Genomic DNA, 14676 nt, shown 5'->3' on the forward strand with positions numbered 1-14676 from the left:
GTGGGCGTGTCGCGAGCATTGTGCTTTCGAGAGATATATGTATACAAATAAATTTCTATAGCTGCTGCTGAAATGTTTATGAGTTCGCATTGGATGATGGCAATAAATGTGGCCGAGAGCATGCACAAAAAACTCCAAACTTTAAATTATCCACCAGCAGGAGGTGCAAAAAATGTTATTATAAATGGGCTTACTAACGAGCCACAGACTTTTGCCCTCGCCTCAACGCGAGAAGCGAATGTTTTTCAATGTAAACCCAAATAAATGGCCAAGATCCCGCTTAAGATGGTGTCCCTTTTTCAGTTTAATGCCTCTAAAATCCCCCGAAATGCTGCTGGAAATCCTAATTAATATGTTATCAGGCGAAGGCCAAATGTCGCCCATAAAATTCGATCTAAAGCTTTGCGGGGCAAATTACAAGCATAAAACTCTCACACAGACCGACAGAACAAACAAAACCATAAACTTTTACAGCCCGAAAAAGGCGGCGGAACAAAAAAATCGAAACCAGAGAACCCAAGCTGGCAGGCGGGGAATGGGAATCGGGGAGCTGGGGAGCGTATCAAGATTGGCACTACAAATGATGCTCATTTATGGATTTCGATTTGATTACAGTGGAGTAAATTGCAAGTGACGTGTCAACAATTGGACTGCATGCAGCGCCATGCCGAGGGCCATGGACATTTATGGCAGAAGCAGGCCATCGTCCTAAATGAGCAGCAGGAGGGTCTCAAGACTGATAAGCAGCCGAAGGAGCCCAGGGTGGAAAGAGCAGCCGGAGATGCCACGCCATCAATGGCCATGGCCATCCCAGTCGCCGACTTGGATGAGAAGCCCTCGACAAGCAGTCGAGTGGTTGGCATAACAGGCACTTCCGGTACGAGTGCAACCCCACAGAGAGAAAAGGGTTTGATCACTTCCAAAAGCTGTCTAAAAGTATGCAACGATATTTTAAGTCTATAAGATCGAGTAATTAATTGAGTGCATACTTTTAGGCATCTTTGTGGATGTTTTCAATGCCATAAAGACTTTATTAATTTCAATTAACTTAGTTTTTCAATTTTTATTAAAAAAAAAATACATTTAATATACTAATAATCTCCAAATCTTCATTTAATATTATTATACTAACAAAGTTGCACAACTACTTACTTTAAAATGATTTCATAAATCTGTTGGTTTTATCACTGAAATTACTGGGATTTTGAAATTACTTTTAATTTAAGAGTCTAAAAGTATGCAGCAGAATATTTTAAAGTCAGATGACCAATTAACCCTTCCAGTGCATACTTTTTGACACCTAAAATGCCTTTTAAGTTATTAAAAAGGACTTAAGGGCAGAGATTTGTGATACGGATTGTACTTATAATAAACCATTTGTAATGCGTTAACTTTTTCTTACCGTGCATCACCAGCTGCAACAATGGAATCGGCTTCGGTGCCTGTGGCTGGCAGCAGCAATGTGGATGCTGCAGCTGTAGCAGCAACTGCAACATGTACGGCAGCAACGTCGACCCCGACGGCGGCAACAACCACACCATTAGCAGCGTCGGGCAAGCCAAATGATTGGGTTGTTATTCCAGTGTTTGCGGATATTGTTAAACTGGCATTGGCCGAGCGTGAGAACTGTTTGCAGCGGTGAGTTCAGTTTGCCCGCCCTGATTGATGCGGCACAAAAACCGGGCTAAATATACATTTGCATGGTCAAGGGGTCGTATGATTAATATTTTACTCATTCGCAATCGCCGACAATCGCATTTCCACTCGACTTTCCTTTCACTCACCTCCCAGTGCACTCATTTATATTTATTTACGCTTTAAATTGAATTAACCGCAGAGTGGGAAAATAAATGATTATGTGCCAAACGAGAAGAGGGAAATTCATTTTAATGGGTATTCACAAAAAAGAACATTAATAGCTTTTCCTCTCCGGCATTCATTTGTTTTTTTATGACAAGCATTGAAGAGTGGAAAATGAATATTTATTTTTTCCGCTTCTAAAGCATTTTTTTTATACATTGACCTCAACAAGTGTTGGAGTAATAACAAAAATAATTAAACAAGATTTTATTTTAAAATCTTCTTAATAGTAAATGGTTTTACACTTTTTTCCAATGATTTCACAGACTAATATCATTAAATGCTGTTATCATGATTTAATTAAAAATCAAGGGCTGTACATTCGTTAAATCCTTTGTTAAATTTATTGTAGTGAGCATAGCAATGTTTTATTTGCAAAATGCATTTCAAAAAGCACATTCTTTAATTTATTCAATCTGATTATTTGTCGTTGCTTCAAATATCACGTTCCAATGTATCATTCAGAGCCCTAAACCATATATAGTCAAAATCCAAAGCCTATCTCCCCATTCATTGGCCCTAATCCGCTTCATATGCATGGCTCCCCGTGGACCCAGCGATACCGAGCTGAAACAAACAATAAAGTATGCACCACCGACCACTGGTGGCCACAATTGACCTCATTAGACTCGCAAATGCGAAACCATGCCGGCAAAGCAATTTATTCCCTGAAATATAATCAGAACGCAGTAGTTGCTGTAGAAAAAGGCAAAATAAATCCGCATCCATTCAGCGAATTTCAATGTCGCATCGAGTTTTGCCAGCAAATGAAGCGCGTAAGCGAGAATCGACTTTTCAATGCGCTAATTAAACGAACCTTTTCCGAATTAATTGCGACAAATACACTGGAAAAGTGAAATTGGGAAAACGAAGCTTAGCCTAACAAAAAATCAGTATGTCCTATTCTTTTTGATAAAATTTAGAAAAACTTTTAAAATGTTTTTCTTTTGTTAAACTACTTACTAAAAATACATAAAAATCTATCCCAAAAATATATCAGATAAAAAATTATTTGAAGAAAATAAATTCTAAGTTTAATAAAAGGTTTTTAAATAAATCTAGAGTCCAAAATTTGCACTTGAACTTTAAAGGACTTACGTAGTAAAGTTTAGACCTAACATTTTTGATTGGATTATTAGGAGTTGTCGACCTAAAAATTAAAAACTATAAATATTTGTTCCTTCAATAAATTTTTAAGCACTTTATATATAATTTTTAGCTAATATTTTTCAGTGTACAACCCCATTTTGAGCTTCTTTGGCTGTGCTTTTCCGCACAGCCTTTTCCATTTTGCATAGCAAACACAACCTCTGGGTTTTTATCAGCCAGCCAAACATACTTTTCTCACTTCTCGCACTCGCACTTATGTTTTCCGCTTTTCCTCCGGCTTTCCCCGTCTGCAGCTTAGCAAATGGCCACATCAATATGGCGGCCTTCGATCGAATGGCGGCCATTGTCGGGGCATTTACCAAACACATGCAGGCGATGAAGGCGGCGCCGGCGCCATCTAGCGGGGAGTACGAGCACTTCTGCCGGCACATGCAGCAAACAACGAAACTCGGCGAGGCGGGTGAGTAATACTATACCACTCTATATATTCACAGAGGTCCAAAACTTTTCGCCACGCCCTCGACGGGCACTTTCTGTTTTTTCGCCGGAGAGTTCTCCACGTATTTTATCGCGTTTTTGCACATTTTTCACTCGCAATCGCCGAGTAACATTGTTTTTATGCCCTTTAAGAAGAGGTAGCTTTCGAAGAGTATAAAAAACACTTTAAGAGATAGGGTTTTCTAAAAGTGAAGTCGTTTCTTACTAAATAATAATATGCAAAAAAGAATGGTATATTTTTTTGTGAATAAAAATCAATTGTTTTTAAAGGCTAAATAAAATGCCTAGGAAAATTTTGCAATATAAGGTGGTTTTCAAACTCTAAAAAACTAATTGTGGTTTTAAGAACCAACTTTAATTTGCACCGATGTTAATTAATTTTATTTCTCCAACCAAAATTTATTGGACCCACTTTTTACAAAACTTTATAAGTAATTTCAAAGCCCTGTTTTAGAAAGGGTATTTAAAAGTTCCACTTTCTGAAGTCTGCCTTGCACCGTCTTTCTCTTCCTTGTTTTTCTTCACTTTGTGCAAACTTTAACATCAGCGTGGCCAACAGACTGCGACTTTTAGTGGGCTAGGAAAGGGACTTCCCCTGAACTACATATATACATATATAGGCAAACAAGTTAGTTAAATTGTTTGAAAAGCCTGTGGGAAAAATTAACTGCATTCGCGGCTGCTGGCACAGGACAATTTGAGAGTCATTTCGCTGAACGATAATTAAAACGCAAACAAGGGAAATATGGAAACAAGATTATGAACACATAATATACTTGAAAGGCCATTTTTGTGGTAAACCTTGTTTTGGTTGTGCCACATGCTTAAAATTGTTTTAAAGTTACTGCAACATTGGATTATCGTCCCTTGGCGTTTATCGCGCTCCATAATTATCTGTTTTCCTTTCACTTCAGCCCCATGGTTAAGCAGCCTTGCCGCTAATTAATTCAAATTAATAACCACAATAAAACCACAGACAGACACTTTACGACCACAAAATGTTCATGAACTTGGCTAAAACTTGGCGGAGTAGTAGTTCTATCCCCACTTTCTCCGGGCTCCACTCTTTCAGCCGTTTCTATGGTAACCCCGGCGAACCCTTGTTTTAATAACAATTCATTTCCGGGCTGTTGCTTCCCAGCCTTGGTTTTTATTACTGATGATGACAAACTAGAGGAGGGCAGCCAAAGAAAGGAATTTAGTGGAAAATGTTGTTCGTTATTAATGCTAAATTAAATGGCATTTCCTCTAACAAACAGTTGGCTTTAATCTGGGAAAACAAAATGCGTTTTTATGTGACAGGAAACTTTCTGAATTTTTAGCATTGGCTTGAATTTGCTTATATGATTAGATGCTTTATAAAATTTGAAAAAAAACAGGAAATTGAAAAACCTGTTTGGTTAAAAATGTATAGAAATTAAACACTATTTTCTTTAAAGAAACAACTTTGCAACGAAGAACACCTGGGAAAACCCTAATAAAAACTTCAATTAATCCACACATCCTGAACCTTCGAGATAGTAAATATAAACTGGAAACTTGCCATATCCTCAAGTCCCAGACGGCACAACAAAGACACAAAACAGCCCCCACCAAGAGGCAACAAAACAACCTTGCAACAAGGTGCACCACGTGTTTTCGCAGAGCGTGAAAACTTTTCCCCAGCGCTCTCCTTTTTTTGTTTTTTTTTTTTTGTGCAAATCCTTCTTGGAGCTGTCAGCAATGCCCGGCGAGTTGATATATTTTTCACGGAATGTGCACATGACAAAAAACCTGAAAAACTATAAGGGCTGGTGGGACGGGGGCATGTTGCATGAAAGCGGGCAAAGACATCAAACAGCAGCAAGAAAGTGCAGATGTGGAAAGCGGCAACAGAGATGACAAATCGGCTTTTTTCGAACACCTAATCCAAGGGATATGAAATCTTTTAAAGAAAATATATTAAATATGATAAAAAAAAAAGATTTTAAGTGGGTTCAAAATGTGACAATATATTGTGACAATTTTTGGGAAATTATTTTTATAGTTTTGAGGAGTATGGACTATTAATTTATTTTAAATTTGAACAATATCTTAATTTATTCAATGGAATATATATGTTTTAAAATTAAATATTTTATTTTACTTTATTTATCTTAAAGTCAAAACAAAATGTTTTTTAAATTTTAATTATATAAATATTGGTAGTAAAAAAGCAATTAGTATTAATGCCTCATCATCAAAGTGTTTTTTCTTGCTATTTTTTTGTGCCACATCTGTTGGATACTTAGCTATATTTTAAACCTCATAGCCACCACAGCCGCTAACGCAAACTCTGAGCTCACACATTGGATCCACGAACTCATTATAAACCAAGGCAGAGGAAGGCAACTTTTGAAGGCTTGTGCCGCAGGCGAAAACAGCACAAATACCAACGAGAGCGTGGAAAGAAGTTGTCTTTGGGTGTTGCGGCAAAACGCATCTTGACAGAAGCGGAAGTTAAAGGCGGAAGAAAAAACGAAATGCCGGAGAATGAAAACTTATGGTGGAGAGCATTTTTCGTGTGTTTGTGGAAAATCAACAGCCTGAGCCTCGAGCTGGAAAACTTTATCGGAGAACGCTTCATGTCATGCATAACGGGGAGGTAAATGAGATTTGCTGGGAAAACACAAAGCGAAGGCTCAGCTAGCCAGGAAAACTCTAGTTACACGTATGCAGTAAACTTTCTGAGGTGGAAAATGTTCAGGGCGGTGGAATGCTCTTTGTGTATTATAAGGTAGCTACAATGTTTATTTCTTTTCACGTTTTTTTCTAATTATACCCGCAGTTTTTTTGTGAAAACTTGAAAAAGTAATAAACTAATTTCAGGGGAAGGTATAAGGCTAAAATCTTAGTCATTTAAATTTAACTAAAGGTTTAAATAGGGCTTACAATTTTTGGTAATTTATCAATAGTAAAAGTTTATCTTTAACTAATAGTTTTCATTAGGATTTAGGAAATATTTTTTTAATAGCAATTTAACTTAATGATCAAAGTTAACATGACATTGAGAAATCAACACATAATGAAATAAATAAAGTAAAAAATAAGTATATTATTTTATCTTCATTCTAATCTGGTTTCTTCAGAGTTTGCGTGGCCTTTGGACTTTCTTAGAAAAGGATTTGAAGCCATTTGCTTTTACGGCATTAGAACCTAGCCAAGTTGCGGCTGAAAGTTGGACTTGTTATTGTGGTTACATTTGTTTTCGAGGCTGCATCGATGTCGGACTTGTTTTCCAGGCTGTCCAAATGGCTTTCCACCTCTTTTTCTTGCCCGGCTTGGTGCCATTCTTTTGCAGTTGCTTGTTTAGCCAAGTCAAGCGAACATCTTCTAAATCAGTTTCCTTTCTGAGGACTCAAACGGGGAAAAAACTGTCCACCAAGTCGAAAAGTTCGGCTAAACTTTAAGCCGACGTCAGCAACGTGAATGCAAACCAAGTCGCATGAGGGAAAAAACTGTGGGAGTCGAAAAGTTATTTCCAAGTTTGATGCACTTTCGAAAACTGCATAAATAAATGTTTGGTCTCCCTTATATCACTTGGCGACAGGCCGAAGGCATTTCCACTGACCGAAAGGCGATGGTCCCTCTGTGCCGCTTTAAAGTTTCTGTTAATGAAACGGAGGAGGATGGCCCCCAGCAGAGTTGTTTATCAGGTCCTCACACACAGAGATCCGCAGAGTGACATAATCGTGTTTATAAGCAGCAAGGAGCAGGCGGCCAGCGGAAGCGGAAACGGAAGGCAGCGGAAGTGTAGCCAGCAAAGCGCCACCTGCTGGCTGCCCGGCTGTCAAGGACCCTTCGACCCACTCCATTACCATTCAGGAATCCCTCTTTCGAAGGCCAACCGCAGCAGCAGTGGCGACGGAAAAAACTTTAATAAACTATCCGCCAAGTTACATGACTTTAATCAACTCTCATCCCATCCCTATCTTTATAATCGCTCCTTGTTCGCCCCGCTTTCATCCTTTCCTTTTATTATCCCCCGGCCCCGTTGGACCACTTGTGCAGCATTTTGAGTTGATTTAAGCCATTCGTGTTTTCATTTCCCTTCTGCGACTAAACAAGTGCTTATTCTCGGTTTTTATGCCCTTAATCTTTAGAGGTGCATTCTTACCTGGCCTTAAAATGGGAAAAAGGCAAAGAAGAGCAGAAGTGCAGCCCTGCGAATTATATACACTTTGCTCTTCCTTTCGGGCTATCCACTCACTTTACCCGGGGACCGGGAAACATGTTGGCCATGCCAGGAATTTTTTAATAACAACCCCTTAATGCGGAGGTAATTGTCTGTTGGCTGGTTTACTCGGTTAAGACCTCGGGGGAGAAGTATGTCGGATTTAAGTCGACTGAAATGCCGGTGGAATGCATCGTTTGGTTGGACGGGGAACGCGGAAATTTCAAAAGGAACAGCGCGGATTTATGAACTTTAATATTTGTGGATGGTACGAACAGCTAGTAAGTAGTTACAGTATATCTAAGGCTCCTAAGAAAATATAATACATAATTTAATATACCTTCATAAATTCCATTTAATTAGGAGCCCTTTTTAAATTAAAACCAGATTGCATTTTCATAGAAAGTCCTAAAGCAAACAATTCAGCATAGACGGAAAGGGAATGCTTTTTAAATCGTATCAAAGCATCACAAAAGCATTTAATTGTTTTCCGTCATTCGCTCGGCATTTCCCTGGCCCTATTTTATTATATTTTATTTTATTTCATTTATTTTGCTTTGCAAATCTAGCTGCACACACTCTCTCCGGGTTTTTGAAGACACGAGCATTGTTATGTCAGGCAGGCACTCCAGTGCATGCGATATGACTGGTAAAAGGAGGAAGGAGTCAAAAGGACAAACGTTGCACAGAAAGAAAAAAAACGTCAGTCCTCGAATGTCGGGCAGGTCCTTTGAGCATCCTCCTCCTTCTATCCAGATCCTGCCGGGCGAAATGTGATGCCAGATATGCCTATTTGAAGCAGCACGTCTGCGAAAGAAAATGGAAAATGGGACTGGGTGAGAAAGTATCTCACAAATGCGAAAACACAATGTACAGAAATTGCATTTAGATGGGCGAAGAAAACAGCTAGGAGTTTCCTTAGTCCAAAATAATAAGCCCCCACATATATACACTCTGTGGGTGTCAAAAGCCAAGACCCCGGAATTTCCATTCGTGCCAAATTAATTGTTAATTGCCATCAGCAAGGCCCACTTCATGCGAAAGCTGGCCAAATACCGCATAATAAGGCCAACAAGTCCAAGGAATTTCCCACAAGCATTCCCAAATACCGGGCAAACACCACAGAATTTAAATTTCTCTAATATATTGCCATTGGCCCGGCTGTTTCTCGGCCATGTGTTATTTCAATTGTGCTCATTAGGCTCGGGATATGGTAATCAGGGCCGAGCCAATCCAACCGAGCTCCAAACCGAAGGCCTGAACTATTCATTAAGCTGAATCGCTGGCCAAATTATCCCCAGCTCAATGGCAAAGTCCTTGGCTAATGCTCATCATCGTCACTGTTGACTCCGTTCTGCACATTGTTCGGCTTGGAATTAAGCTACGAATTGCATTACAAATTGTAGGCCAGATTCAAATTGCTCTAACTCGTACTTAGGCCAAATGGGATTTTCAGGTATTGCGAGGTGGGAATTAAATTCCAAACCCCTTGAGGTATTAATTTACTATAATAATTGAGCTAGAGACTTATAAGGGTGCGTAAGATATCTCAAGTTCCCCTGTACTTATGTGAATAAATTGTTTTATAGTTAAATAAACGTTTATATAGATAGATAGATAGGTTAATATATAAATATTAATATTAAGTTTTTTGTGGAATTACTTTTCATTTTCTAAATCATTGTTCAATATAATTTATTTAATTACTTTTAGTTCCTTTCTGTTTATATATATATATATATAAATATTTTGTGAAAGTATTTGGCATTTTCTAAGCATTATTTTCATTGTAAAAACAAAACATTTAAATACTGAAAAATAACAAAAATTTTGACCTTCAAAAATAAATAAAAATCTATTTTAGTTTTTTCCATTTTGTAAACCACTTTTCCATTTATAGAATAAACATAGTAAAACCATCTGTTTGCGTGCCACTGAGCAGTGAAAAATGCGCCGACTTATATTGTTTTAGTCAACGTCAGCAGGAACCTGACAGGCCGACGGACAGTTCAGACATTCCAGATAAATACATACAGATAGGGCGAACTGCAGTTGGTAATGGTCCACCTCCGCCTGTGGCCCACCGGAAGGGAAAGTCACATCCCATGGGATCCTGGCCCACTGACAGCAGCACGTTATTGGCATTCAGTTGTGGGCAGATTTCATTTACTTTCTTGCATCACTCGACTGGCAGAGTTTTCCAGGTCTTTCAGGGATCCAGCTTGGGTGTGGAAAAATGACCGTAGACTGTCCTCGTTATCTATCACCTGTCCGGCCTGTCATTCTTGAGGCCCTCATCTCGGCTGGAGTCAAAACAATTTTACAGTAGTTGAGGCTTTCCATGGCCATTGTTTGGTCTCCGAGACGGGGGAAAGTAATTGATGCCTCACTGAGTCTGAAAATATTTCACCGGAAGCAGGGAGACGGCCATTTCTTATTGTCTTCAAGGAGGATCTATTATTTTTGGTCATATGCGTGACGTGATGCATTTTGTGTCTTTTTTGGGCGACAAAAAAGGGACACTCAATTTCCAAAGAAGCTTAATTACCTTACTTATTATATTTTTGATAAATATTCTGAGATATAAAAATATATTCCATACCATTTTTATTTTGAATTTCAGTTAAGGCTTCTTATTCTACCCTATGTTTTTTGTATTAAACTATTTTAAATATAAAACCGTATGGAACCTAATGATTCTGTCTTTATTATTATTTTTTTAGTTTCCTATTTATTTTTAATTACTTTTTTGTAAGACTATAATACAAAGCATACTCAATTCACTTCGACAACTTTTTGTAATTCCCCTGCTTCTAACTTTTTAAAAAATAATCTCTTGAAGTTCTCTTTGTGTTTTAGCCTTTAATGGAACTCAGCTTAGCCCGAGTACCTTGCACCTTTCACTTACCTATAGCTTACAACAAAAAGTGGTAACTTTTTGTTTTGAAACTGGGCTCTGAATCAGAATAGACTATTGCAATCAGCTTGAGGTTGCTGCCCAAGATAAGCTGCTCATCCATATTTTTTCGAGTCCCCAACTGCCTTGTGCCTGCCAACCGCTCGTTAGGCATTGTGTGGGTGGCAGGAGCACCCCCTGTTCACGCCCTATAAAGTGACCAGCTCCCCACCCAAGCGGAACTCAACCGAACCGAACCGAGCCGAGCCGCCTCACAAATCTTCAGTTGGTCTAGAAAAAGGGGAAATATTTACACGCCACACACGACTCCATTAAAACTAAACAAGAGCGTGGAATGAAAGGACTCGGTGCGGGGTCCTACATCCTGGCAAAAAAAAAAGAAAGGAAAAAATGGTAGAAGAGGGTCCCTGGTTTTCGCCATGTTCCATAACCAACGGCAACATTTCTTCATGATGCTGGCTCAACTTTGAAAATTCCCTTTCTCCGCGCCGTGCGGATGTTTTGTAATTTTTTGTGCTCAAGCATACGGAGTATGTGAACACAAATCCGATAAACACACAAACCGAGGCAGTGGGAACTTGGATTTCGCAGGACCAAGACACAGGCTGGAGGCCGGAGGACAGGGCCTCATGCCACATTTTGCGGCAAGTCAAGCGCACATCTGCTGGCCGAAAGCGCTGACCAAACGAGGCTGCTACCAAACATTGTAAAATTTTAATGGGGCTCATGGTGTGAATTGGACTACCCACTAGGTCCACTAGGTCCGCCCACTGGCCCATCCACTCCACTTTTAGGAGCATTCGCCCTTTTTTCTTACAACTTTATTAAATTTCCTTCCATTAAAATGCAAGTGGACCGACCCAAAAAAAGAGATTCCACACTCGTCAGTACTTGACCAGAAGTTAACCCATCCCGAGATGGGTTCCGGTTCAAGCGGTTCTGGTTAGACTCTTTTCAACCCAGACCTCTTGTGGTATTCCAAATTATTCGTATGAAAGTGGGAAAATAAGATGCTTAATTAGAAGCTTAGGATTTTATTAAAATATTTTAATGAATAGATAGGTTTAAGCCATTAAGTACATGTGAAATTATTAAAAACAAGTGCTGGATGGAATATCCAGTTACTTTAGGTTTCAACAAAACTAATAAATTGGTAAAATAAATCTATTTACATTCTATAATTGTAATATGCCTTTTATCCGGAAATAAATTTGCCACTTAATATAGCAAATATATAATATATAATATATATATATATAATATAGCTGCATAATTTGATGTTATAATTGAACAACAAGTTAAAAATTGCTTGATTCTGTCCTTATAAATTTTAACTAAATGCCGAAAGTTTGGTCTGCTAAAAATAAATAAACGAATAAAGAAACGAGGAGCCCTCAAGGCCTGACATTGAACACGTGCCAGTTGGATACACTGGTCAACTAAAAAAAGAAAAGAAAGATCCATACTTGAAATGCCCTGCAAGTCAGAGGTTAAACGTTAAAAAAAAAGTTAAAAGTTACTTTAAAAATACTGAAACAATTCCTAGATATTTTCTATTTCATCTATTTTAACATATACTTTTTTTATGAAATATATAACTATTAACATTTTAGACATACTATCCTTGGAAAGGGCAGAATCAGACATTTTACCACGCATCACTGGGATTTTTTCGGACAATTGGAATTGTGTTTGTGTGAATGTATCTTGGGGCTCGTCCTTGAGTCCTGTCTCCGCTTGAGTGTCGTTTTCAATCAAGTGGACGGAACAACTTAAATAACAGTTTTGTTATTTTGCCAATTTTTAGTCGGCCTCCTTCTGTGCGACAAACAACCATTGTTTTTCCTACTATTTTGATGTCTAACCCAAGTTGTTTGTTTCCTATTTTTTTGCAGAGCTAATGATGGCCTCATTCGACTGCGAGGAACCCAATAATGCTGAGAAGCTAATGTACGATTTAAACTAGTCGTGTAGTATAGGATATCTGTAGGTTAAGCTAATAGTAGCGCCTAAGAATGCATTAACTGTCAACTTAAATCAGAAACTGTAAATACATGTTAGCTTAAACACCTAGGTGTAAGATATTAAACAATAAGTAGCTAAAAATAAACAAATTAGCTGTAAAAACAACTTATGATGGATAATGTGTGTACATGAAATATGTGTAAAGTAATTGAATAAATATTATACTATTTGGCATATAATGGGTTGAGTTTTCTTTATGGCTACGAAATTATTTTTATAAAAATCGATAAAATTATAAACAACTGCTTAAAGTTCAACACAGTTTTAAGGGCTAACCAACAGTTAAGCAATTGCGGGACAGTCTTTTTCAATAACACCTGTGCTGAAATATTCGATAATTTTCGGCTAAAATTAATAAACCAATAAATAATATATAAATATCAATGACCTATATACAAATAAGTTTTTTCGATAATTTTTGAATTTATGAATTTAATAAGCCAATAAAAAATATAAATATCATTGACCGATATACATACAAATAATTTTTTTTCTTTTTAATAGCAAAAGTGAATTTATTTAATTAAATTTCCTATATGTTTTATAGGCAAAAAACTTATTACCTTGCATGATTAGTAATTTTATGAGTTGAGATTTTTAGAAAACTAAATGCAATAAAAGCAGAATAAATAGTTATATTTTTATCCGAAAACCCTTAAATAAATGGAAAAAAAGCTCTATTTTAAAAACAAATAAATTCATATTAAAGCAAGATTAAAGTAACTACAAAGACAATATATTTAGAATCATCATATTTTTATTTAGAAACACACATCCTTGACATTGGCGTTGCAGAACAGGTTGCAACAGTTTGGATGCTTGTGGGTGTTAACGTTGATGTCCAGGCACTCCGTGTGGTTGAGGTTGGGCAATCTCAGAAGGTCTGCAAAGGAATAAATGGTATATGGAATAGTTTAACTTGGATCAGGGGCAGTATACTTACTTAGCTTGTTCTTCCTGTTGCGCGCCGCATTGATGTCGTTGACCTCTGCCTCGCAGCTGAGGACCCAATTGCAGGGCTTGTCCCACTCGGAGCAGGTGAAATCGCAGACGCACTGGTGCTGCAGCTTTCCCCGACACCGCTTATTGGGGTTTTGGACCACCGGACAGAGGTTCTGGTTGTGGGAGCACTGGGCCATCACCAGTTCGGAGGCTATGAACAGCAGCAGCAGGCTCAGCAGAATCTTGGCAGTCATTTCGAAGACTTCTCAGATAGAGTGGCCCGAGTACCCAGCCTTTTATAGTCTCCTGAGGGTAAAACTGGGTTATTTTTAATCTGACATGTCTAGCAATTGTGTAAATACGAGCAGAGATCAGGGGTATAAAAGCAGGCTGCTTTTGGGGCTAACATTTGAGTGCCCCGCAAGCCAAGATGAAGGCCCCACGAGTTCTGCTGGTTTTCCAACTGCTGCTCTGTTTGATGGCCACCATATCGGGCTGCCAAACGAGCAGGTCCTGTCAACCCTTCATAGGCTTGAACAATTGTTACAACTCTGGCGGCAAGGAGCCCAGACTGCCGCCCCGGGACAACACCTGCTGTGGACCCCACTGCGTCTACACGCCGCCAAACACTCAACGCTGTGGTCCCTGCGATGGTGCTGCCAGGACGCGTTGTCTCCTGGACACACACTGTGGCAGCGGAATGGCCTTCACCTTCGTACGTCTCTCCGATTGCGATCTCAGCAAGAGAAATGCCGATAGGCTTAAGGCCGGCTTTGCCCGTGAGTATTTATTAAAATAAATAATCCTGTGTATAACCCAATACTTTCCATTTCCATAGGTCTCCTTTCCTTCCCTTGGGATCAGAAAAAGTGCCTGGGCATGAACACAAAGTGCGGCATAAACTGCTGCTGCCGTGAGAATTGCCCTAAACAGTTTTGTAAATTTTAATGCACTCAATAAATGTTTATAAAAAATATTCAACTTTGGTATCAATTAGGAGAGTATTGCTAAAACTCTACACTTTGGCGCCAAAATTTAAAAATGCCACGAACTCTTGGCGCAAACAGTGTTGCAAAAGGCCGAAGTCACTTACAACCCACCTCTTAGTGTCCAATCGGCACTACTTGCCACA

The 14676-nt window shown here is 38.7% G+C and overlaps 4 protein-coding genes across 5 annotated transcripts in view; 2 read left to right on the forward strand and 2 right to left on the reverse strand.

The window, feature by feature from the left end:
- Positions 1-12711, forward strand: part of LOC108027934 (ras-GEF domain-containing family member 1B) — a 28473-nt gene extending 15762 nt beyond the window's left edge. For both annotated transcript variants that reach the window (XM_017099563.3, XM_050885479.1), the window contains 4 exons: positions 616-877; positions 1416-1638; positions 3264-3430; positions 12473-12711. In XM_017099563.3, coding sequence (XP_016955052.3) covers positions 616-877; positions 1416-1638; positions 3264-3430; positions 12473-12543 — 723 coding nt within the window. In that variant the 3' untranslated portion in view covers positions 12544-12711. The remainder of the gene's footprint in view (positions 1-615; positions 878-1415; positions 1639-3263; positions 3431-12472) is intronic.
- Positions 1-14676, reverse strand: part of LOC108034666 (macrophage colony-stimulating factor 1 receptor 1) — a 211861-nt gene that overhangs the window by 138145 nt on the left and 59040 nt on the right. The window lies entirely within an intron of this gene.
- On the reverse strand, positions 13259-13877 carry LOC108027743 (uncharacterized). Its single transcript, XM_017099296.3, has 2 exons — positions 13546-13877; positions 13259-13485 (listed from the first exon to the last, which is right to left on the reverse strand). Exons 1-2 carry the CDS (start codon positions 13796-13798, stop codon positions 13364-13366), a joined length of 375 nt encoding a protein of 124 aa, XP_016954785.1. The 5' UTR covers positions 13799-13877; the 3' UTR covers positions 13259-13363.
- Positions 13968-14520, forward strand: LOC108027746 (uncharacterized). Its single transcript, XM_017099299.2, has 2 exons — positions 13968-14323; positions 14383-14520. The coding sequence occupies exons 1-2, from the start codon at positions 13975-13977 to the stop codon at positions 14490-14492; spliced, it is 459 nt and encodes a 152-aa protein (XP_016954788.1). The 5' UTR covers positions 13968-13974; the 3' UTR covers positions 14493-14520.

The sequence above is a fragment of the Drosophila biarmipes genome, chromosome 2L (assembly GCF_025231255.1).
Source record: "Drosophila biarmipes strain raj3 chromosome 2L, RU_DBia_V1.1, whole genome shotgun sequence".
NCBI lineage: Eukaryota > Metazoa > Arthropoda > Insecta > Diptera > Drosophilidae > Drosophila > Drosophila biarmipes.